The following is a 25,543-nucleotide window of genomic DNA, read 5'->3' as shown; positions in this document are numbered from 1 at the left end:
TATAACTACACATATGGGATGTGTTTTTCTTTCTTCTTTAAAAAAATAACAAACTGTCGATCAACAGGGACCCTCCGGCCAAAGCCAGGGGTCAACACAGGGTGCCTGAACCTTAAGGCACAGGGGCTGGATTGTGGAACAATCCACATGAATATATGGAAACAAAGCTTAAACTGGTCATTTAATAAGATAAAAAAAGGGGGGGGGGGGGCCAAGGAGCTAAGAGGAGCTTTCAAACATAATTTACACACATAGATGTATTCCACTGGCCAGTATAAATAAATATTTTGGCCAGTAAAATGCATTTATGCTCAATGCCTTTCGTTAATGTGCGTACATACACGCATAAGTAGGCAACATTAGAGGCATATTTTTTCTGCCAAGTTCTGGCAGAAAAAAATCCATCATCTTTTAAGCAAAAATGCATAGATCCATGTGCATGAGGCCTTACCCTAATTTCACACTTCTGCGTTTTCTGTGGACGCAGGCATGTAGTCCATTCAAATTAATGGGCTGCTGTGTTTGCTTTCCACAAAAAAAGGCGCATGCACCTTTTCAAAAACGTGGCCACAGCGAAATCGCATAGTCTTTTTGGCCCTGCGGTTCCCGCACATACACTGCGATTTTACATGCCTGGGGACGCCATTCAGAATGAATGCCAGCCCTGCACGGTTTTGCAGAGCAGCAGCTTTTTACTGCGGGCGGTTGCGGGTAAGGGAATCGCTGCAATTCCTGCATCTGCAGCCACACGCAGAGGTATGAACCAAGCCTTAAACTAAAAGAGAAAAAAAAGCTACTGATGTGTTCTCACTTTAAAAAGGCTATAATGCTCAGCAAAATATTTATGAATGTAATAAAAATGACTTGTAAATTCAAAAATGGTGCACATTACCGCAATGCACAGCAACACACCATACATGTTAGTGTAATGTGGAGCAGTTCATTTTAATGGTAATAGATTGCGTTAAGAGAGCAGGCCTATATTGCAGGGCACCACAATTTACAGTACCGCACTACCGTGCATTGTGGTGAGCTGCTTTACAGAAAATGTTGCATATGTGATTTTTTTTGTCTGCATGGGATCCAGTTCTCACCTGTCTTCTGTCACTTAATCCTATCCAGATATCTGTAGGTATTCCAGGGACTTGGCTGTTCACAAGATCAAACACAAAAATATTTTCATCCCAGCTGAGGAAAAAAAACCAGAAGAAAATAGTACATTAGGCTGCATACCACTCATGAGGCTACCTGGTTCCCATATAAATCTTTTCTCTATATAACTGAGAATAAACCAAAAACGCTTATTCAACTATATTTTTAGAACTATAATGTTATGCTTAGTATACTATATATATATATATATATACAGTTACAGTGCATCCAGAAAGTATTCACAGTGCTACACTTTTTCCACGTTTTGTTATGTTACAGCCTTATTTCAAAATTGATTAAATTCATTATTTTCCTAAAATTCTACAAACCATACCCCATAATGACAATGCGAAATAAGTTTGTTTTAAATCTTTGCAAATTTATTAAAAATAAAAAATGAAAAAAAAAATCCCATGCACCCCACATGCACCCCATGTATCCCATAAGAATTCATAGCCTTTGCCATGACACACATAATTAAGCTCACGTGCATCCTGTTTCCACTGATTATCCTTGAGATGTTTCTACAAATTGATTGGGGTTCACTGGTAAATTCAGTTGATTGGACATGATTTGGAAAGACACACACCTGTCTATATAAGGTCCCACAGTTAACAGTGCATGTCAGAGCACAAACCATTCCATGAAGTCCAAGGAATTGTCTGAAGACCTCTGAGACAGGATTGTATCGAGGCACAGATCTGGGGGAAGGGTACAGAAAATATTCTGCGGCACTAAAGGTCCTAATGAGCACAGTGGCCTCTATCATCTGTAGATGGAAGAAGTTTGGAACCATCTTTCTAGAGTTCTTCCAAGAGTGGGCCGCTCGGCCAAACTTAGCGATTAAGGGAGAAGGACCTTAGTCAGCGAGGAGACCAAGAACCCGATGGTCACTCTAACACAGCTCCAGTGTTTCTCTGCGGAGAAAAAAGAACAGCCATCTCTGCAGCACTCCACCAATCAGGCTTGTTTGGTAGAGTGGCCAGGCAGAAGCCATGCCACAGTAAAAGGCATATTCCAGGCCCTCTGGAGTTTGCCAAAAGGCACCTAAAGAACTCCCAGACCATGAGAAACAAAATGTTCTGGTCTGATAAAACAAAAGTTGATTTTTTGGCCTGAATGGCAAACGTCATGTCTGGAGGAAACCAGGCACTGCTCATCACCTGGCCAATACCATCTGTACAGTGAAGCGTGGTGGTGGCAGCATTATGCCGTGGGGATGTTTTCCAGTGGCAGGAACTGGGAGACTAGTCAGGATGAAGGTAAAGATGAATGCAGTAATGTACAGAGATATCTATTATGAAAACCTGCTCCAGAACACTCTGGACCTCAGACTGGGGCGAAGGTTCATCTTCCAACAGGACAACAATCCTAGGCACACAGAGAAGATAACAAAGAAGTGGCTATGGGACAACTCTGTAAATGTTCTTGAGTGACCAAGCCAGAGCCCAGACTTGAACCCGATTGAACATCTCTGGAGACATCTGAAAATAGCTGTGCAAAAGCGCTCCCCATCCAACCTGATGGAGCTTGAGAGGTGCTGGGAAGAAGAATGGGAGAAACTTTCCAGAAAATATGTGTGCCCAGCTTGTAGCATCATACCCAAAAAGACTTCAGGCTCTTATTGGTGCCAAAGGTGCTTCAACAAAGTATTGAGCAAAAGCTGTGAATACTTATGTACATGGGATTTTTCTTATTCTTTTTATTTTTATTAAATTAGCAAAGATTTCATACAAATGTCTTTCACTTTGTCATTACGGGGTATTGTTTATAGAGTATGGAAGAAAATAATAAATGTAATCAATTTTGTAATTTGCATTTTTGTACTTTCCGGATGCACTGTATGTATATATATATATATATATATATATATATATATATATATATATATATACACACACATTTACATACACACAGACACACACTCCTATGGATAAATGTAAACAGTAGAGCAGTGGATAGTGTCATTAGGGCAGATCTTTGTGTCCATAGCACAATGGATGGTGTCAGTCAGTAAGGTAGTGGACCTTGTCAGTAGGGCAGAGGACGGTGTAAGAATGGGCAGAGGACGATGTCAGTATGGCAGTGGATGTGTCAGTAGTTTTTCATCTTTATTTTCTATTTTTAATTCTTTTTGACAATTTTATTTATTATGTGTTATACTTTTTTTTTAAAAGGAGTCCAATTGGGGGGCTTTGGTGAAGCATCAGGGGTCTAGACTCCTGATGTCTCATTTGTGAGACAGATAAGGGGCCTGAGGACAGAGATTTCCCAGTCTCTGGCCTCAGCTGCATTGAACAGTAAATTAATGGAAAGTTCTCTGTGCTAAGCAGCTTCCTGTTTATTCACAAAGTGAATGATAGTAAACACAGTTTACTATGCATCAGTTATGAATGAACACAGTGAGTGAGGGTCCTGGGCAGCAGGGGGAACTAGTGCCACATGGGGCGATTAAAGTTTTCCCAGGCACATCCGGCACACCCTGTGCACATGTTTGTGTCAACTACCCCAGTGATTGTCAACTTTTCCTGCAGCCCTCAGCTATAAGATATACTGAAAATTATGGCAAGCTTAATCATTTTAAGTATGAAATAAAGATTAGGGATGGGCTCTGTGTTCGAGTCGAATGTAAGTTCGACTCAAACATCAGCTGTTCGTGTGTTCGCAGAGCACAAGAACAAATGGGGCACTCAGCAGGAAGTTCACCCACTGATGAGCACCCCATAATGCATTGCGCTGTTGCAGTGCATTGATTGCTGATGATTGGCCAAAGCATGCACCTGACCTGTATGCTTTGGCCAATCACAGTACAATGTCCTGTCAATATACCCCTGTACAAATCATTAGTAAGACCTCATCTGGAATATGCAGTTCAGTTTTGGGCACCAGTTCTTAAAAAAGATATCGGGGGAACTGGAGAAAGTGCAGAGAAGTGCAACCAAACTGATAAGAGGCATGGAGGAGCTCAGCGATGAGAAAAGATTAGAGGAACCCAATTTATCCTCTCTTGAGAAGAGGAGATTAAGGGAGGATATGATCAACATGTATAAATACATAAGGGGTCCATATAGTGAACTTGGTGTTGAGTTGTTCACTTTAAGATCAACACAGAGGACCAGGGGGCACATCTAGAGGAAAACAGTTTTCGTCTCCAAATACGGAAAGGTTTCTTCACTGTAAGAGCTGTGAAAATGTGGAATATACTCCCTCCAGAGGTGGTTCTGGCTAGCTCACTAGATTGCTTTAAAAAAAGGCCTGGATTCTTTCCTAGGTGTACTTAATATAAGTGGGTACTAAAATTTTGTTAGGTAAAGTTGTTCCAGGGAACATCCGATTGCCTCTCGGGGGATCAGGAAGGAATTTTTTTCCCCTGCTGTAGCAAATTGGATCATGCTTTGCTGGGATTTTTTCGTCTTTCCTCTGTATCAACTGCGGGTATAGGATTGTGTATATGGGATTGTATGGTTGGGTTTTTTAATACTGTTTTTTTTTTTTTTTTTTGGTTGAACCAGATGGACTTGTGTCTTTTTTCAACTTGAGTAACTATGTAACTATGTAATATCACAGCACAATGTGCCTTTGGCCAACCATAGCTCAGGGACTAAGTCCATGCCCCACACAAGATAAGGCTGCAGCTTACACGACAGCTGTGTATAGTGTGTGACAATAGAGATTAGGCAGGTAGTTAGTGGATAGTGAATTCAGTCAGTTTAGTGCAGTCAGGGTAGTGTACAGGTATACCCCACTTTTAAAATGTATGGATATGTTATAGTCCTGGGTCCCCTCTCGGTGCTCCCCAAGTTTTGTGTCCCTGTCACTTATAGTTTGGGAGCATGCCATGCCAAGCTGACCAAGATTTCCCATAGATGCCAATGATAAAGACAGGAAGCAGTGCCATATCAAGCTGATCAATATTTCCCATAGATGCCAATGAGCACTAAAAGCTGAAAATTGGTCTGGGCAGGAAGGGAATGAAAGTGTCCTTTATTTAAGTGGTTAAGGGGATCTCTATGACAGAATATAAAAAATAAATAAATAAATAAAACCCCCCCCCCCCAAAAAAAAAATTCAATACCAGGCCCTTTGGGTCTGGTATAGATTTTAAGGGGAACTCCAGGCCAAAATTAACACAAAGAAAAACGACTTGGGGTCCCCCAAAAAATCCATATCAGGCCCTTATCTGAGCATGCAGCCTGGCAGACCAGTAAAGGGGGGGGGATAAGCAAACACCCCCCTCCTGAACTATACCAAGCCTCTTGCCCTCAACATGGAGAGGGTGCTTTAGGGTGCCCCCCAAAGCACCTTGTCCCCATGTTGATGGGGACAAGGGCCTCTTCCTGAAAACCCTGGACTGTGGTTGTCTGAGTCTGTGGGTGGGGGGCTTATCGGAATCTGGAAGCCCCCTTTAACAAGGAGGCCCCCAGATTCCAAACCCCCCCCCCCCCATGTGAATGGGTATCGGGTACCTAGTACCCCTACCCATTCACCAAAAAAGTGTAAAAAAGTAGAAACCACAGAACATAGTTTTTGACAAGTTCTTTATTAAAAAGAAAAAAAATAGTGTCCCTCAATGTAAATCCATCTTTAATCACAATGCCCGCCGGACCCGAAAAAATTCAAAAACGCTTCGCCGTCTGCCCAATCCTCAGCTTTGACAGTTCTTTTATAGGCAAGGGACGGGGACACCCGGTTACATCAGCCAGTGGCACCGCACCTTCTGCTATCACATAACGTCACATGATAGCCCAGGGCTGTCGGGAAGAGGCCCTTCTCCCCATCAACATAAGGACAAGGTGCTATGGGGTGGGGGGGCAGAGCCCCTCCTGCCCCAAAGCACCCACCCCCCATGTTGAGGGCATGTGGCCTGGTATGGTTCAGGAGTGCCGCTCGCTCGTCCCCCCCCCCCTTTTCTCACCTGCTAGGCTGCATGCTCAGACAAGGGTCTGGTATGGATCTTGGGGGGGGGGGGGGGCACCACAAATTTTTATTTTTTTTTAATTTTGGAGTTTTTTTTATTTTTTTTCTATCTGTATTGCCAGGAGCCGGCAAAACATTACAACCACGAGCAAGTTTAAATGACATCGTACAGATGAGCCACTTTACAGGCAGACTAAGGGGACCCCCCAGGCACAATATTTATAGCATTTTTTCATTTTTATTGTTTTACTTTAGGCATCATTAAAGTCACTGCTGCTGTAAAAACGATCATTTAATAAAAAAAAATTTTGGATTGATACATCCCCCAGGGCAGTACCCATATGTCCCCCAGGGCAGTACCCATATGTCCCCCAGGGCAGTACCCAGGTCCCCAAAATTTTTTGTGGCATTAACTTGCATATGATTATTCAGGTTTGTGTCCCATAGACTAAAAAGATTTTGCATGTTCGCTAGAACTTTTTTCCTGTTGGAGATGTTCTGGTGCAAACCGAACAGGGGGGTGTTTGGCCCATCACTAATACAGATCATACATGGAATTCAACTTTAATCTGCCCTCCTAAAGGATAATACAAACTCTATTATTTGTTTTTTTTTTAATCGTTGGCTTCTCAGTTGCCAACATAAGGATTCCGGAACTACCTCAAAGTGGTCCCCAAAAAAAAAAAGGAGATTCTTGCCCAACATTCTATAATAATGAGGTTATTGGTGCCCAGGTACCCTTTTAGGACACAGACAGCAATTTTCTAACTGTATTCAAAACTTTCTGTTCTGTGGTCACCTGTCATTTAAATAACAATGAATTCCAAATTGAGAAAATTTACAAAAATATTCACACCAAGAACCACCCCGTGGGGATGGATTTTCAATAGAGTAGATTTTTTAAAAGACGGCTCATCTCTATATAGCATAAGCAATGTTACAGTTAATAGAAATATGTGGGAATGTATGCAAATAAAATGGTAAAAATAGAGAGGGCTGTGTCTCACATACTTGATCTTCGGAAAGCAGGCATGAACAGTATTAGTTATGAGAAGGCAATAAAAACAGGCTCATGTTTTGGCTCTTGTGAAGAAGTCACCATACCATACCTGTGGATAGAAACTAATTTGGCAGTTGTCCTGCCGAGCGAAAACTCCGCACAGTAAAAGTCTGCTTCTGCCCATGTTTTATTCATTGGGAAAAACCTGTAGCAGTTCCCATTGTATTCGGTCCAAAACAGAGGGCAGGCGAATGGCTGGCTCACATCAGTAAACGCTGAGAGGGAAAAGAATGGCACAGTGTTGATTTTCCTGGAGGCAGACATTTATATAGTGAAACCCTATTTTATTACTGAGCACATGTAGAGTGAGGGAAAAAGTATTTGATCCCCTGCTGATTTTGTATGTTTGCCCACAAAGAAATGATCAGTCTTCAATTTTAATGGTAGGTTTATTTTAACAGTGTGAGACAGAATAACACAAAAAAAGCCAGAAAAACTTATTTTAACAAAGTTTCAAACTGATTTGCTTTTTAATGAGTAAAATAAGTATTTGATCCCCTATAAATCAGCAAGATTTCTGGCTCCCAAGTGTCTTCTCTACAGGTAACGAGCTGAGATTAGGAGCATTCCCTTTAAGAGAGTGCTCCTAATCTCAGTTTGTTACCTGTATAAAAGACACCTGTCCACGGAAGCAATCAATCAATCAATCAATCAATCAATCAGATTCCAATCTCTCCACCATGGCTAAGACCAAAGAGCTGTCCAAGGATGTCAGGGACAAGATTGTAGACCTACACAAGGCTGAATGGGCTACAAGACCATTGACAAGCAGTTTTCTAAGAGAATGAAAACAGTTGGTGGGATTATTTTCAAATGGAAAAAACACAAAATAACCATCAATCTCCCTCGGTATGGGGCTCTATGCAAGATCTCACCTTGTGGAGTTTCAATCATCATGAGAACGGTGAGAAATCAGGCCAGAACTACAAGGGAGAATCTTATAGTCATAAGAATAATCATTGAGAAAGCAATTGGCAACACATTACATCATGAAGGACTCCTGCTCAAGAAAGCACACGTACAGGCCCATCTGAAGTTTGCTTATGAACATCTGAATGATTCAGAAGAGAACTGGGTGAAAATATAGTGGTCAGATGAGACCAAAATCAAGCTCTTTGGCATCTTTGGAATGCTGCCTATGCCCCCAAGAACACAATCCCACCATCAAACATGGAGGTGGAAACATTATGCTTTGGGGGTGTTTTTCTGCTAAGGAGACAGAACAACTTCACCGCATCAAAGGGATGATGAACACGGCCATGTAATGTCAAATCTTGGGTGAGAACCTTCTTCCCTTAGCCAGGGCATTGAAAATGGGTCATTGATGGGTATTCCAGCATGACAATGACCCAAAACATATGGCCAAGGCAACAAAAGGAGTGGCTCAAGAAGAAGCACATTAAGGACCTGGAGTGGCTTAGCCAGTCTCCAGATCTTAATACCATGGAAAATATGTGGAGGGAGCTGAAGGTTTGAGTTACCAATCGTCAGCCTTAAAACCTTAATGACTTGGAGAGGATCTGCCAAGAGTGGGACAAAATCCCTCCTGAGATGTGTGCAAACCTGGTGGCCAACTACAAGAAATGTCTGACCTCTGTGATTGCCAACAATTTTTTTGCCACCAAGTACTAAGTCATGTTTTGCAAAGGGGTCAAATACCAATTTCACTCATTAAAATGCAAATCAATTTTGACTTTTTTGAAATGCAGTTTTCTGGAATTTTTATGTTGGTATTCTCTCACTGTTAAAATAAACCTACTAATACAATTATAGACTGATCATTTCTTTGTCAGTGGGCAAATGTACAAAATCAGCAGGGGATCAAATACTTTTTCCCCATCACTGTATACACGAGTGCATACACCTTGTAAACTATTTGACTTATTCAATAGTGAAGCAAAGGTAGAAGTGATAACATGATAAGGGCAGTAACTCACAGTTACCAATGAAAAATTATTTCTTACAAATATTATTTCTTAAATAAATAGTATATACGCATACTCTACTTAAAGTGATATTAAAGTATTGTTTTTTCTTCTCTAAAAAAAACAAACATGTTCTACTTACCTTCTCTGTGCAGTGGTTTTGCACAGAGTAGCCCAGATCCTACTCGTCTTGGGTCCCTCCCTCCTGCCGAGTGACCCCACAGCAAGCAGCTCGCCATGGGGGTACCACTGAGTCCGTGCCGAGCCGCTGCTCTGTTTGTCCATTCAGATACGGAGCCGCGGTTCAACCCCACCCCCTCTCTCTGTTTTTAAGCTCACTGACTTTGATTGACAGCAGCTGGACCCAATGGCACCCGCTGCTGTGTCTCAGCCAATCAGGAGACAGAGTCCCAGGCAGCTGAGGTTCCCGTGCAACATCGCTGGATCAAGATGGACCTCAGGTAAGTATTAGGGGGGCTGAGAGGGGCTGCTCCACACAGAAGGTTTTTTTTTATCTTAATTGAATGCATTAAGATATAACACTTTCTGCCTTTAGAACCACTTTATTGGTCCTGTAATCTATTTTGTATTACAGTAATCCCCCGCTACATCGCGGTTCAGTTTTTGCGGTCCCGGTAATTCGCGGTTTTTTTTTGTAATGTTATTTTACTATATAAATCATTAAAAATGAAATATTTTTGTGTTTTCCATAGCTCTTGCTATGTCTCTTAGTATCTTTTATGTGTTTAAATGAGTTTCTATTGTTTTAAAAGTGTGTTTAAAGACCTTAAAATGCTTCTACACGTACAGTGACAGTAAAAAAACATGCCTACAATGCATTTTAATAGGGTTTTCCTATTTCGCGGAATTTCACTTTTCGCGGCTGGGTCCGGAACGTAACCCCCGCAATGGAGGGGGGTTTACTGTAAATAGAACTATAGGCAAACTTTTTTTTATTTTTTTATTTTGGAGTAAGGGAGGGTTACAAATGCCGTCGGGTTTTTTTTTCACCATCTGTGTCCCATTGCGGAGATTTTCCTTCACTTCCTGTCCCAAATCCAAACAGGAAGTGAGAGATTCCCTTTATTTGCAGGGATTTCCTCTCACTTCCTGTTTGGATTTGGGACAGGAAGTGAAGGGAAACCTCTGCAAATAAAGGGAATCTCTTGGGGACTCCCAGGTCAGCAAAATTAGTGTCCCCATTGTAAGATTTCCCCTTACTTTTCTAGGGCCAAACCAAAATTTTCTTTTACGTTCACTTTCATTGATAATGGTAAGCAGGACAAATAGAGAGGGTGAATCTCCTCAACGGGGGCACAGACAGCATTACAAACTGACAAGCATTCTAACCTATCTGCACTCTATCCAAAACTAAAAAAAAAAGTTTTGCCTTCAATTATACTTTAATTGTTTCATATTGTGTTTTTCTGCCAACTTCTGGACCTCTCCTTTTTCCCCTCACTTCTGTTTGTTTGGAAAAAGCAGTACACCCTAGTTGCAGTCATGTGCACTCCTCTATGGACACTGCTGATCCCATAGTCTATAGGTACTGATTCATCTCAGGAATGAGCAAAACAGGGTGGCTACATTTCTACATACAGTGAGACAATAAATGATGAAGGTAGCCACCCTTTATTTAGAACTCAGATCACAACAGGAACACAAAAAATGGAGATTTGAAGGAGGATGAGACCAATATGAAGTACTTTTATGAGTTGAGAATACATACTTGTTAACTTGTTAACTACTATGTTACTATGTACTTAAATAGAATTTAAATTTTTAAACCAGAGTTTAGGGATTGATTTACTAAAAGTGGAGAGTATAAAACCAGCTTCTAACTGTAGCTTGTTCAATTAGGCTTTTGCACTCTCTGCTTTTAGTAAATCAACCTCTTAGTTTCATTTTAACCACTTCAGCTCCGGAAGACTTTACCCCTTAATGACCAGGCTATTTTTTGCAATACGGCACTGCGTTGCTTTAACCACTTTAGGACCGGAGGATTTTCCTGCTTTACGTCCAGGCCACTTTTTGCGATTCGGCACTGTGCGACTTTAACTGACAATTGCGCGGTCATGCAACGCCGTACCCAAACAAAATTTACGTCCTTTTTTCCCACAAACAGAGATTTCTTTTGGTGGTATTTGATCACCTCTGCGCTTTTCATTTTTTGCGATATTAATAAAAAAAACGACAATTTTGAAAAAATAACAATATTTTTCTACTTTGACAGTTAAAAAATATCCAATATATAAAATTTTTGTCATAAATTTAGGCCAAAATGTATTTAGCTACATGTCTTTGACAAAAAAATTCTTAATGAGCGTATTTTTAACTGCTTTAAGACCGGAAGATTTTACCCCATTCCTGACCAGGCCATATTTTGCGATTTGGCACTGCGTTACTTTAACAGACAATTGCGCGTTCGTGTGATGCTGTACCCAAATTAAGTGTTTTTTCCCCACAAATAGAGCTTTCTTTTGGTGGTCTTTGATCACCTGTGCGAGTTTTACTTTTTTCGCTATAAACAAAAAAAATAACAATATTTTTTCACATTTTTTTTATATGAAATCCCCCCCCCCCCCCAAAAAATGTAAAAATCAAAATGTTTTAACATTTTAGGCTTATTTGTTTTCTGCTACATATTTTTGGTAAAAAAAATCGCAATAAGCGTATTTTGATTGGTTTGCGCAAAATTTATCGCAGCTACTAACTACGGGAAATTTAATGTTTTTTTTTTTTAACTAGTAATGGCGGCGATCTGGCGGCGATCTGCAATTTTTTTTGCGGGACTGCGAAATTGCGGCGGACAGATTGGACCCTTGACTGACATTTTTGGGGGTACCAGTGACATTACTACAGTAATCAGTGCTATAAATATGCACTGTTATTGTAAAAATGACACTGGCAGGGAAGGGGTTAACTTTTATTGGTGATCAAGGGGTTAATGTATGCCTGGTGCTTACTGACGTGTGTGGGGGGAGGGGACAGTGTGACACAGGCACAGATCGCAGGTTCAGCTATGCTGAATCCTGTAATCTGTCCCTGCCTGTCACTTAGGAGATCCGCCGCTTTGTTTACACAAGCGGGTCGGATCTCCACACTCGATCCCCGACGATCGGGGAAAAGCGGCGGTGATCACCACCGCTCTTCCCCTGGCCCGACTCCCGCTGTGACTGAATACAGCGGGAGCGATCCTCCGGCGGCGCGCATGCGCCACCCACAAGGGGAGGAGTCCAGCGACGTAGGTCTACGTCGCTGGACGGGAACTAACCACTTTGCCGCAGTACGCTCCATGTGAGTGGTCGGCAAGTGGTTAACTGACAATTGCACTGTCGTGCGATGCTGTAAAATAATAATACATTTGTTCCCACGAATAGAGCTTTCGTTTGGTGGTATTTGATCCGCTCTGCGGTTTTTATTTTTCGCGCTATAAATAAAAAAAGAGCGACAATTTTGAAAAAAAAAAACAATATTTTTTACTTTCTGCTATAAAACATTCACAATAAAAAAATGTAAAAAATCTATTTTTTTTCTTCAGTTTAGACCAATATGTATTCTACTACATATTTTTGGTAAAAAAAAAAAAATCCTAATGAGTGCATTTCAATTGGTTTGTTGTAGCATCAACAAACTATGGGATAGATTTATGGCATTTTTTTATTTTTTATTATTGCTTTTACTAGTATTGGCGGCAATCAGCAATTTTTAGCGGGACTGCGACATTGCAACGGACAAGTCTAAGTGAAACTTTTTGGGGACCAGTGACACCAATACACTGATCAGTGCTAAAAAAAAATGCACTGTTACTGTATAAATGACACTGGCAGGGAAGGGGTTAACACAAGGGGTGATCAGGAGGTTAAGTGTGCTCCTAGGGAATGCTTTCCAACTGTGTGGGGGGTGAATGTGCTAGCGGAAAAGAGAGATCTGTGTTTCAGCTTAGCTGAAACACAAAATATCACTCTTCCTCTGTCACAGAACAGCCGTTTGCCTTGTTTACATAGGGAGACGGCCGTTCTGTCATTCTCCTGCATGATTGTGGGTGGCAGCAATCGCAGCTGCTGGACATGCTGATTGGCTTCCACTGTGTCTAATCACAGCAGGAGTGGTACTCTGGTGGCATGCTCGCATCCCCAAGAACCCCTGCAGAAAAACAAGTACCTATACGTGATTTTGCACAGCCAGGCCGCCCTGCAGTAGTATATATGCAGTGGGCGGTCCGGAAGTGGTTAAGGTAAAATTAAATACAGCATTTTGTAGTTTTAACACATTGAGCAAACTATTTGTGAAAATTCTTATACCAGCGTTTGTAGTTCCCAGCTTTCACAGCTGCTTGCTCCTGCTCTCTTGGTGCTGCTTCCCAGAACTTTTGGTTGTTACAGGATGACGGTTTTACATAAATAAATAAAATCTGATCATTATAAGCACCCCTGTCAGTGGTAAAAGGTTTGTTTTAAAACTCTAAACTGCTACATTTGCGGGAGAACTTGTTTTTTTGAAAAACAACAGACCTACAGGCTGGGTCACTAGGTGAAATTAAAGGAATGAGTGCCTAAAAAAGAAAACTAATTCAGCCATCCAAGAATTGGTAAGCTGCAATATAATCAATATTGTTTTATTTAATATCACTTTAAGGATTGGTAAATTGCAACATATTACATTTTCAGGTGGGTTGCAATAGGGAGGATTTAATAAGCAGAGAGATTGCGGAGAAGCTGTGCATAGTAACTAATCAGCTTCTATCTTCAGCTTGTTCAGTTAAAGCGGAGTTCCGGCCTTGGAAACTATTTTTTCACTAAAAATACCCCCGGGACAGTCAGGGCTAGTACATTCCATAATGGATAGCCTCGGAACTGTCCCAGGTCGCACTTACCTTTTAGAAGAAATACTTACCTTGAAAATTTCTTCTCCAGCGCTGCCATCTCAGGTGTGGGCAGTTGAAGCCAGCGTGTCCTCTTCTGCGCCCTCTTCCGTGTCCTCTTCGGTCCCACAATGCACTGCACCGGCCCCGCTCGTCACTTTTGGGGCACGGCGTCATCCCTGCACAGCTTCTGGGCATGTCCAGAAGCTGTTTAGCAGGGAATGCTGCGCCTGCACCAGAAGTGACGAGCGGGGCCGGTGCAGTGCATTGATTCCTGGGAGCGATGACGTTCAGCTCCGAGGAGTCAATGCAAGCAGGAAGTGACAGCGCAGGTCGTGGCCACAGAGGGAGGAAGAGGAAGAAAGGTAAGTATATTTGCTTCAATAACAAGGCAAGTAAACAAAAAAAAATTGGGACTATCCATTTCTTTTACAGGTGACACAGAGCAAGCGGATGGCCCAAAGTCGTTTTTGAGGCCGGAACTCCGCTTTAAGCTGTGAAAATAAAAGCTAGAAGCTGATTGATTGCCATGTACAACTACTCCATATTCTGCTTTCTCTAGTCTTAGTATATTCACTTTAATATGTTTTAATCAGGGCCGGGACAAGGGTTGGGCAGAGGGGACGGCTGCCCTGGGCACTGTGGTATCATGTGAGGTGGGGGAGGGGGCACCACAAGGGGATGAGAGGGGGGTATTTGTGTTGGGAGAGGAAAGTTGGAGGGTGGCAGAGGATAAGAATAGAAGGGGAAATTAGGAGGAGTGCTAGGAATGATGATTTTGGGGCATTTGTGTTGGAAGGGAGATCGGGAGGGGGGTGGGGGATTTTGGGGGTTTCTAGTAGAAGAGGTGATATGGAAGAGGGGGGAGGGAAATCGTGTTAGGAGGGATGATTTGTGCTAGGAAGGGAAATTGAGGGGGGGGGGAGGGATTTGAGCTAGGAGATAGGAATGGGATTGGGGGGGGGATTTGAGCTTGGAGGGGAAATTTGAGGAGTAGAGGATTTGTGCTAGGAGGGTTGATTTTTTTTTTTGGGGGGGGGGGTTAGGTGGGAGGGAGAATTGGAGCTTGAAGGGGGGATGGGCAAAGATTTGTGCTGGCAGGGGCAGGATGGTACGGGGAGGGGGGTGAATTTATGCTTAGAGGGTAAGCATGCAAATTAGTGCTCAATTTATTTTTTTGGGGGGGGGATTTTTGCTGACACATAATGCTCATGGGGGGAGTTTGGCATGTTTGCCCTGGGCTCTAGATGACCTTGTTGCGGCGCTGGTTTTACTTCAGTATTAAAATTGGAGTTATGGGTTTTGGTATGCAGTTCTGGGGATATGAGTGCTGTGGGTCCAGGTTGCCTCTTTCATGTTATGTAACATATACAGATGCATCTCATAAAATGTGAATATCATCAAATTTAAAAGTTAACCACTTGCCGACTGCCTAACGCCGATCTACGTCGGCAGTCAGCCCCTCACAGGCAAAGTGACGTAGGGCTACGTCACTAGCCTGTGAGGGTCTAGGGAGCGAGCGCGCGTCCCCGGAGGCGCGCTCCCGCGTGGTCACGGACGCCCCCGCGCGTGTGACCGGCGGACCCGATGTCCGCCGGTCACTCTGCGATCGGCGGGGGAGAGGGAGAAAGTCAGGCGGCTTGTGTAAACAAGCTGCCTGTCATTCTCCCCTGTGTATGAAGGATGATCATACGGTTCTACTATGTAGAACCGTTGATCACTCTTCATACATCTGAAGCCACAGCCAATCACAGTAGAAAGCACGCCCCTAGGGACACACATAGCCCCTCCCTTTCAAAAAAAAGTTAACCCCTTCACTGCCAGTGTATTTTTACAGTAACAGTGCATATGTATAGCACTGATTACTGTAGAAATGTCACTGGTAACCCCAAAAGTGTCAAAAATGTCAGTCAAGGGTCCGATCTGTCCGCCGCAATGTCGCAGTACCGCAAAAAAAATCGCAGATCGCTGCCATTACGGGTTAAAAAAAAAACAACAAAAATGACAAAAATCTTTCCCTAAGTTAGTAAACGCGATAACTTTTGCGCAAACCAATCAAAATACGCTTTTTGTGATTTTTTTTACCAGACATAGGTAGCATAAAACAAATTGGCCGAAAATGTTAAAAAATTTTGATTTTTACATTTTTTTGGGGGGGAATTTCATATAAAAAAATGTAAAAAATATTGTTATTTTTGCAAAATTGACGCTTTTTTTTGTTTATAGCGCATGATCAAAAAATCGCACAGGTGATTAAATACCACCAAAAGAAAGCTCTGTTTGTGGGAAAAAAAAGGACGCCAAATTCGTTTAGATACAGCGTTGCACGACCGCGCAATTGTCCGTTAAAGTCACGCAGTGCCGAATCGCAAAATACCCCCTGGTCGTTTAGCAGCCAAATCCTCCGGGGCTTAAGTGGTTAATATAGTTCCGTAATTCAATTCAAAAAGTGAAACTCATATTTTATATAGATGCGTTACACACAGTGACATATTCCAAATATTTATTTCTTTGAATTTTGATGAATATGACTTACAGCTAATAACACCCCAAAATTCAGTATCTCATCGGTCAGTGATAATTTGGGGAGCCATGTCATCTGGCATTGGTCCACTGTGTTTTATCAAGTCAAAAGTCAATACAGCCCTCTACAAGGAAATTCTGGAGCATTTCATGCTTCTCTCTGCTGACCAGCATTATGGAGATGCTGATTTCATTTTTCAGCAGGACTTGGCACCTACCCACACTGCCAAAAGTACCAATACCTGGTCACATGATCATGGTATCACTGTGCTTGATTGGCCAGCAAACTCGCCTGACCTAAAGCCCATAGAGAATCTGTGGGGTATTGTCAAGAGAAGGATGAGAGAGACACCAGACCCAACAATGCAGATGAGCTGAAGGTCGCTATCAAAGCACCCTGGGCTTTCATAACACCTCAGCAGTGCCACAGGCTGATCGCCTCCATGCCACGCCACATTGATGCAGTAACTCATGCAAAAGGAGCCCCAACCAAGTATTGAGTGCATAATATACTGTACATGGACATTCTTTTCAGTAAGCCAACATTTCTTTATCAAAAATCCTTTTCTTTAAATTGGTCTTATGCAGTGGTGGGATTCAAACATTTTAGTAACCAGTTCCGACTTTCCCAGCAGAATAACCAGCGTGCCCGCTTTCAATGCATAGTGACCAGCGTGCCCCCCTTTCAATGCACAGTGACCAGCATGCCCCCCTTTCAATGCACAGTGACCAGCGTGCCCCCCTTTCAATGCACAGTGACCACAGCATTGCCCCCAATGATTGCAGAGTGCCACAGCAATGCCCTCTATCATTGCAGAGTGCCACAGCATTGCCCCCAATCATTGCAGAGTGCCACAGCATTGCCCCCAATGATTGTAGAGTTCCCACAGCATTGCCCCCAATGATTGCAGAGTGCCCACAGCATTGCCCCCAATAATTGCAGAGCGCCACAGCATTGCCCCCAATAATTGCAGAGCGCCACAGCATTGCCCCAAATAATTGCAGAGCGCCACAGCATTGCCCCCAATGATTGCAGAGCACCACAGCATTGCCCCCAATAATTGCAGAGCGCCACAGCATTGCCCCCAATAATTGCAGAGTGCCAGCGATTCCCCGCGAGACCCATGCACTTACCTCATGGACGGTCACGCAGCTTCTCTTTAGTCCCCGGCTCCACGCGTCTCTGAGTCCTCAGTCCTCCCGCCTCCTCGTCCAATGGCACGGGGTTTGTCTTTCGGGCAATCAGGAAGCGGGAGGACCCGCTCCCTGATTGGCCAGGAGGAGGATCCGTGTGACAATAACGAATTTTCATTCGCTATTGTCACAGAATGGGCGGGTCGGAGCGCACTGCTCTGCTCCCCGGCCGCCACGTCTGTGGCTGCGGGGGACATTCCCAATTGTATCAGCCGGTTCTGCGAACTTGCAGAAAGTTAGTAACCGGTTCTATGGAACCGGTGCGAACCGGCTGAATCCCACCACTGGTCTTATGTAATATTCTACTTTTTGAGATACTGAATTTTGGGTTTTCACTAGCTGTAAGCCATAATCATCAAAATTTTTACTTATCTTTTTACTTTTTACTTATCTTTTTACTTATCTTCAAAAGGAAAAAAGGGGTGCATAAACTGCGCTAACCAATCAAGTGCATAAGCTGCTGACACAAACAACTGACAAAAAAGGTTCATGCAACGGAAAATTAAATAAAAGTGCAGCGCTAATGGGTGAGGAACTGCAACATTTCTCAATACAAACAAATAAAATGACATATGTGATCAGTAAATGTGAAAATCTGTAACTAAATACAATCAAAAAAGTCCATATAGAGTTCACAATGGTAAGTGCAAGTGGAGTAATCCAAAACAGAGAGGTGAATCTTGATACTGATATCCCATCACCAACACCAAATAAAATTGCGCTCACCAGATGCTGTTGACCCTGAATACCATATAGCATGAGGGTCAAAAAGGCTGTTAGGATGGTATAGGATTCCTGAAACGATAAAATTTCCAATAGTAAAGGCAGAAACAAATGCAAGTCTGCCTGTTTAGCCAGACTTGCATTTGTTTCTGCCTTTACCATTGGAAATGTTATCGTTTCAGGAATCCTATACCATCCTAACAGCCTTTTTGACCCTCATGCTATATGGTATTCAGGGTCAACAGCATCTGGTGAGCGCAATTTTATTTGGTGTTGGTGATGGGATATCAGTATCAAGATTCACCTCTCTGTTTTGGATTACTCCACGTGCACTTACCACTGTGAACTCTATATGGACTTTTTTGATTGTATTTAGTTACAGATTTTCACATTTACTGATCACATATGTCATTTTATTTGTTTGTATTGAGAAATGTTGCAGTTCCTCACCCATTAGCGCTGCACTTTTATTTTCTTTTACTTATCTTCAACACAGAGATAACTACTATAGTCTATTGCACTTTTCACTGCTGTACAAAGAAAAATTTCAGCCAACATGTAAAAGCAAACATTGACCTACTAATGCAGGGATCCTTAACCACTTAAGCCCCGGAAGATTTTACCCCCTTCCTGACCAGGGGGTATTTTGCAATTCGGCACTGCATGACTTTAACGGACAATTGCGCGGTCGTGCAACGCTGTACCTAAACTAATTTGACGTCCTTTTTTTCTCACAAACAGAGCTTTCTTTTGGTGGTATTTGATCACCTGTGCAATTTTTTGATCATGCGCTATAAACAAAAAAAGAGCGTCAATTTTGCAAAAATAACAATATTTTTCAAATTTTTTTATATGAAATTCCCCCCCAAAAAAATGTAAAAATCAAAATTTTTTAACATTTTTGGCCAATTTGTTTTATGCTACATATGTTTGGTAAAAAAAATTGCAAAAAGCGTATTTTGATTGGTTTTCGCAAAAGTTATCGCGTTTACTAACAAAGGGAAAGATTTTTGTCATTTTTGTTGTTTAATTAACGTGTAATGGCGGTGATCTGCAATTTTTTTGCGGTACTGCGACATTGGGGCGGACAGATCGGACCCTTGACTGACATTTTTGACACTTTTGGGGTTACCAGTGACATTACTGCAGTAATCAGTGCTATACATATGCACTGTTACTGTAAAAATACACTGGTAGTGAAGGGGTTAACTTTATTTGACAGGGAGGGGCTGTGTGTGTCCCTAGGGGCATGATTCTAACTGTGATTGGCTGTGGCTTGAAGTGTAGGAACAATGATCAACGGTCCTACATAGTAGAACCGTATGATCACTGTTTCTACACAGGGGAGAATGACAGGCGGCTTGTTTACACTAGCCGCCTGCCTTACTCCCGCTGTCACGGACGATCGTGAGTGAGCGGCGGACATCGGGTCCGCCACTCTCACAAGTGGGGGGGGTCCGTGACCGCGCGGGAGCGGGAGCGCGCCTCCGGCGGCGTGCGCTCGCTCCCCAGAGCCTCACAGGCTAGTGACGTACCCATACGTCACTTTGCCTGTGAGGGGCTGACCGCCGCAGTATACGTACTTGCGGCGGTCGGCAAGTGGTTAAACTACGGCCCTCCAGCTGTTGCGAAACTACACATCCCACGAGTCATTGTAAAACTCTGACATTCACCGACATTACTAGGCATGATGGGAATTGATGGGAATGATGGGAATTGTAGTTCCCGAACAACTGGCAGGCCATAGTTTGAAGACCCCTGAGTGCTACCCAGGAGATATAAAATAAAAACTCCCAATGATTTACCATAATCTGGAATTTATTATAACAAGAATTCAGAGAATTCCTCACTACTAAGAGTGTACTTCTTGAAGCATGTATTTCCTTCCTATCTCTATTTCTTCTCTAATATACACTTTATTACCAAAAGTATTGGGACCCCTGCCTTTACACGCACATGAACTTTAATGGCATCCCAGTCTTAGACCGTAGGGTTCAATATTGAGTTGGCCCACCCTTTGCAACTATAACAGCTTCATGTCTTTTGGGAAGGCTGCCCACAAGGTTTAGGAGTGTTTCTATGGGAATGTTTGACCATTCTCCCAGAAGCACATTTGTGAGGCCAAGCACTGATGTGGATGAGAAGGCCTGGTCTCGCAATCTACACTCTCTCTCACTCATGTCTTTATGGATCTTGCTTTGTGCACTGGTCCAAATCATTTGGTGGAGGGGGGGATTATGGTGTGGGGTTGTTTTTCAGGAGTTGGGCATTGCTTCTTAGTTCCACTGAAGAGACCTCTTAAGGGGTCAGCATACCAAGACATTTTGGACAATTTCATGCTCCCAACTTTGAGGGAACAGTTTGGGGATGGCCCTTTCCTTTTCCAACATGACTGCACACCAGTGCACAAAGCAGGGTCCATAAAGACAGGGATGAGCGAGTTTGGGTTGGAGGAACTTGACTGACCTGACCTTAACCCGATAGAACACCCAGACTGCGAGCAAGGCGTTCTCATCCACATCAGTGCTTGACCTTGCAAATGTGCTTCTGGAAGAATGGTCAAACATTCCCATAGACACACTCCTAAACCCTGTGGACAGCCTTCCCAGAAGAGTTGAAGCTGTTATAGCTGCAAAGTGTGGGCCAACTCAATATTGAACCCTACAGACTAAGACTGAAATGCCATTAAAGTTCAAGGTATCTCAATACTTTTGGTAACATAGTGTATATACAGTGTGTGTATATATATATATATATATATATATATATATAAAATTATATTATTATATTAATATATTTTATTTGTTAATTATAAAAAGGGGCGTGTTAAATTAGTGCATGCCATAATGCCTGCCTAGATGAAAAACTGAAGTCCTGAGCAGTTAGGCTTTGTTACTTATAGGCAAGTTCAATTTTTAGTTTTGATTGGAATGGAGCTTAAATGGATCTGCATATACTACCAGCATGTTAATGGGAGCAGACAGTATTTAGTAAATGTCTGTAATCCTTTTGTGCAGTCAATGTTTACAAAAAAAATATGAGCTTCTAAATAAAGATCACAGTAGTAAACAAAATCTTCACTAATTATGAGATAACAATGCACTCCAAAATGCTTTTTAAAACGTACCATCAAAGACATAAGTCTAAATATAACTCAGTGAATCTAATGTAAAACATTAGGAAAACAACACAGTCTGCATTGTAGATTCCAGTTTTCCTATTTCAGTGCAGGTCAGAGAAAAATAGAAATCATCTGAATGGTTGACATGTACAGTACAGATACTTTCCATTCCTTCCGTTTCTAAAGTCATTGTAAAGGTTTGTGTTTTTTTTTTTTTTTGTGCAAAATAACAAAGATGTTATACTTACCTGCTCTGTACAAGGGATTTGCACAGAGCAGCTCTGATCTTCCTCTTCTGGGGTGCCCCGGCATCGCTTCTGGCTCCTCCTCTTCATCGGGTGCCCCCACAGAGAGACGCTTTTCATGGGGGCACCTGTGCGGGCGCGCTCATGAGTCCCACTGCTGCGTCTATTGACAAAGACAGCAGAACTCTGTCCCACCCCTGGCTCCCTTGTCACTAAATTTGATTGACAGTAGCGGGAGCCAATGACCGCTGCTGCTATCAATCTATCCAATGAGGACCTGAGACAGCGGCTGGAGCCTCTGGGCTCATGCTCGTCGCTGGAACGATCGGGTTCAGCTAAAAATAAGGGGGGGGGGGGGTTCTGGGGGGCAACTGCAGCACCAATGTTTTTTTTACCTAATGCATCGTGTGCATTAGGGTGAAAAACCCTGAGACTTTACAACTCCTTTAAAGTCCACCCCCTACCCTGTGTTCCAGATCAGTGATAAACAATATGTCACATTGGGGGTGATTTGATAAAACTGGAGAGTGCAAAAACTGGTGCAGCTCTGCATAGAAACTAATCAGCTTCCAGGTTTTTTTTGTCAAATCTTAACTGAACAAGCAGAAGTTAGAAGCAGACTGGCTACCATGAAACAGCTGCACCAGGTTTTGCACTATCCAGTTTTAGTAGATCAACCCCATTTTATTAGTTAAAACCCATTTCTATGTCAGTGATAGTAAATCTGCCTTTTCTTGTGCTTTGAGTGCCGGTTCACACTCTTGCGAGTGCGGCGATCACATGTAATATCGGAGCGCACTGCTCCTTCATTACATGCAATCGGCTGTGCGGTGCGAATTCAGCCATACACTTTGTACTGCACCCGCACAAAAGTCGCACAGGACCCTTTTTTCAGCCGCATCAGGATCGGAACGCACACTTGTGCGATCCGATCCTGTACGAACTGTAAAGATCGCACTGCGATATGCGATCAAACTGGGGGTGTCGTTAACATTTCATTGACACCCCCAGCGTATCGCATATGGCAGTGTGAACTGCCAAGGGTGCGTTTGCGATGCGGGAACACGCTGCGAATTCGCAGCCTTCCCGCATCGCATAAGTGTGACCCGGCACTGAGAGCTGTCATCACATGTCCAGACCCATGTATAAATAATTGCATTGTTTACATTTAGCCTGTCTACATTTACACTGTAACAACAGGAAAGGACTGGTGACAAGGACCAGGCATCTGCTCCACATACCTGTTTGATTCACTTTAGTGCCAAGTCTTTAGTGCCAGTAACAATGTGAAGATCACATGTTGCTAGAAGTAGGTGACTTCTTCAAAGGTTTTTAGCTGAGCTCCACCTATCCTTCATTACATACAATTTCAGACATACCATTTTCTAAAGCTTCCTTGTCTGCAGTTACAGTGCAGATTGCAGACCAGTTGCATTTAAAAGCTCACCATTTTGGAACATATTACATGATACACCCAAATTTAGAAGTCCGCACTGACCCAAACTTTCCCTGATCCCCCCCTTTCCTCACCTGTGACCACTTTGAAGGAATTGCTAAAAGCCCAACTCCGGAAATTGAAATTTCTCACTTGCAGTAGGGCTGTGCTCACACTGCAGGGGTCAACTGTTTGTTTTAAAACTAGGGAACACAGAAAAAAGATTTACTTACCCGATGCTCTGCTCCTCTATGCTGTTAGATTTGTCCTCCTCAATGCTCCAGCAATCTAAGATCCTAACATCATCAAGACTTATGCAGGGACCGTAGCCCTGCATTGGCTATGATGATGTGCGGGACAGTCCACCGCCGGAGCATGGGGGAGCACTGTCTGCTGGGAAAGCGGAGGATCATGTCGTCAAAGTGCTTTTATCCTCCCCTAGAATAAAGGAGCAGTGTGGGGCACAGTCCCGCTGCAAGGGAGTTATTTCAAGTTTCCTGGACTTGGGCTTTTAATAAAAAGGATTGGGGAGTACTGAAAAAAAAAAAAAAAAAAACACTCATCTGACATAAGCCTTATTGTGATAGCAAGTGCTTTGCATTACATCACATTTTCTGAATAGAATGTGAGAAAAAGTATTATAAATAGTTTGTTTTTACAAATTTTTTATTCCTACATTAAGATATGTCTTTATGGGGTCTATTTATAATCATTTTGATACAAGATTCACACAACTTTTACCCAGGATTCCCACAATTTGCTAATTGAACCCTAATTAGAAAATGTGTGAATCTAGGGCTAAAGTTATGTGAAAACATGTATAAATAGACACCTATATGTGGGACATTAAACCCATAGACCACAGTTCACATTCACCATATGTAAATCTATGACAGCTACATGTGACAACAATATGTAAAATAATATCAGTAGACAAATTGTGATTCTAAATTTTTATGACACTTAATTCACTTAGCTATAACACATGTTTTGCCATAATGTTACATATTTCTAACCACGTGATCTTTGTTTCAGTTCCTATTAGCTCTCATTGCTGACAACTAATGCAAATAATGGGCATCAGTGGCTAGTCAGATAGTCTTCAGTGTTGTTTTTATTTCTTTTTATACATATTTAAAAGATAAATATATTGTAAAGCAAGAAAACAAATGTCTGCATTAAATGCAGTTCATTTTGCTTCCAGGTTAGCAAATATGAACAAAATGCAATAGGTAATATAAACCACAAAGTAACATAATTAACCCTAACAGGGAAGGGAACTTTAAGCATCAGGTCATTAAATATTATTGCCACACATGGCTACAATAAATAGTGTATGTATAATAAAATGACACCTATGAAGTGCACTCACCTTGACTGAGTTTAATCTCTGTCTGGGGAAAAGCCTGAGCTGTGAGCGCTGTTAATGTAAAAAAGATGAAGACGTCCCATGGAATCGAAGCCATCACACAGTGTCTCATTTTCAGGGCTTTAAGACTGCTTCAGTGAGATGTCAAATCCTCTTGGAGTCAGACTTGGAAGCCTTTGCTGAGCATAAGTTTCCTAAAGCAGATGTATTCCTCCAGAACACACCCCTCTCCAGTTAAGAACTGTCACCCACTTGTGGGATAGGCTTGACTAAATTCTCCAAGTGTTTCCGTAGCTCCTGTCCTGAACAGTAAAATATCACATCTCTGCTAGATCCATGGTTTAGTTTAAAAGAAATGACCCTCTGACCCAAACCATTAGTGAAAAGGAATTTGAACGTAATACAATCACTTTGGCTGGAAATGTGGATCAAGTCCCATAGTAATTCGCATGCAAAACCCACTAGCTGTAGGGTACAATTTAGAAGATATTTGGCATTTATTAGATCAAAGTGTTTCATTCTTATGTGAAAAGGATGCTTAGGATTAGGTACCGGAGTCTATGCTGAGCTGTATTTCCTGTAAAGCACTGCTTTAACGCCCTTGCCCATTTATTTTGCAAATGCAGCATAAAGTTATACTTTAGTTTATAAAAAAAAAAAAAAATCAGCACAATAGGGATAGAATCTAAATTTAAGATGAAATGTCCTTTGTGCTACAACTCCTTTTTTCGCTGAAGGCTGAAGTTCTCTGATCCCCAATCCCTCATCCTTGCAGCCATAATCTTCTGGTGCAGCAGCGGTCAGTACCTGCCAAAGGACCTGTCACAGTTGAGAGTGCTGCCTATGCCTACCCTTTCTACCGACCTCCTCCATTCATAGAATGTACCATAGCATCTGTAGCACTACTCCCATGGGAGCTGCTGAGGGTGGGTTCCCCAGGGTTACCATGAACAACAGCAGAACATTTTGACACATTTCCATGTGTTTTTAACTCAGACAAGGACCAGTCCAGTTT

At 42.4% G+C, this 25,543-nt stretch overlaps 1 protein-coding gene across 1 annotated transcript in view; it reads right to left on the bottom strand.

Moving 5' to 3' along the window:
- Window positions 1–24,777, bottom strand: part of CLEC19A (C-type lectin domain containing 19A) — a 79,151-nt gene extending 54,374 nt beyond the window's left edge. The window contains exons 1-3 of the mRNA XM_082260985.1: window positions 24,532–24,777; window positions 7,179–7,344; window positions 1,095–1,188 (exon numbers count right to left, since the gene is read on the bottom strand). Coding sequence (XP_082117111.1) covers window positions 1,095–1,188; window positions 7,179–7,344; window positions 24,532–24,640 — 369 coding nt within the window. The 5' untranslated portion in view covers window positions 24,641–24,777. The remainder of the gene's footprint in view (window positions 1–1,094; window positions 1,189–7,178; window positions 7,345–24,531) is intronic.
- Between the last annotated feature and the right edge of the window lie 766 nt (window positions 24,778–25,543).

This window comes from Pelophylax lessonae, assembly GCF_965119305.1.
Source record: "Pelophylax lessonae genome assembly, chromosome: 6".
NCBI lineage: Eukaryota > Metazoa > Chordata > Amphibia > Anura > Ranidae > Pelophylax > Pelophylax lessonae.
This window is presented reverse-complemented; position numbering and strand designations above follow the sequence as displayed.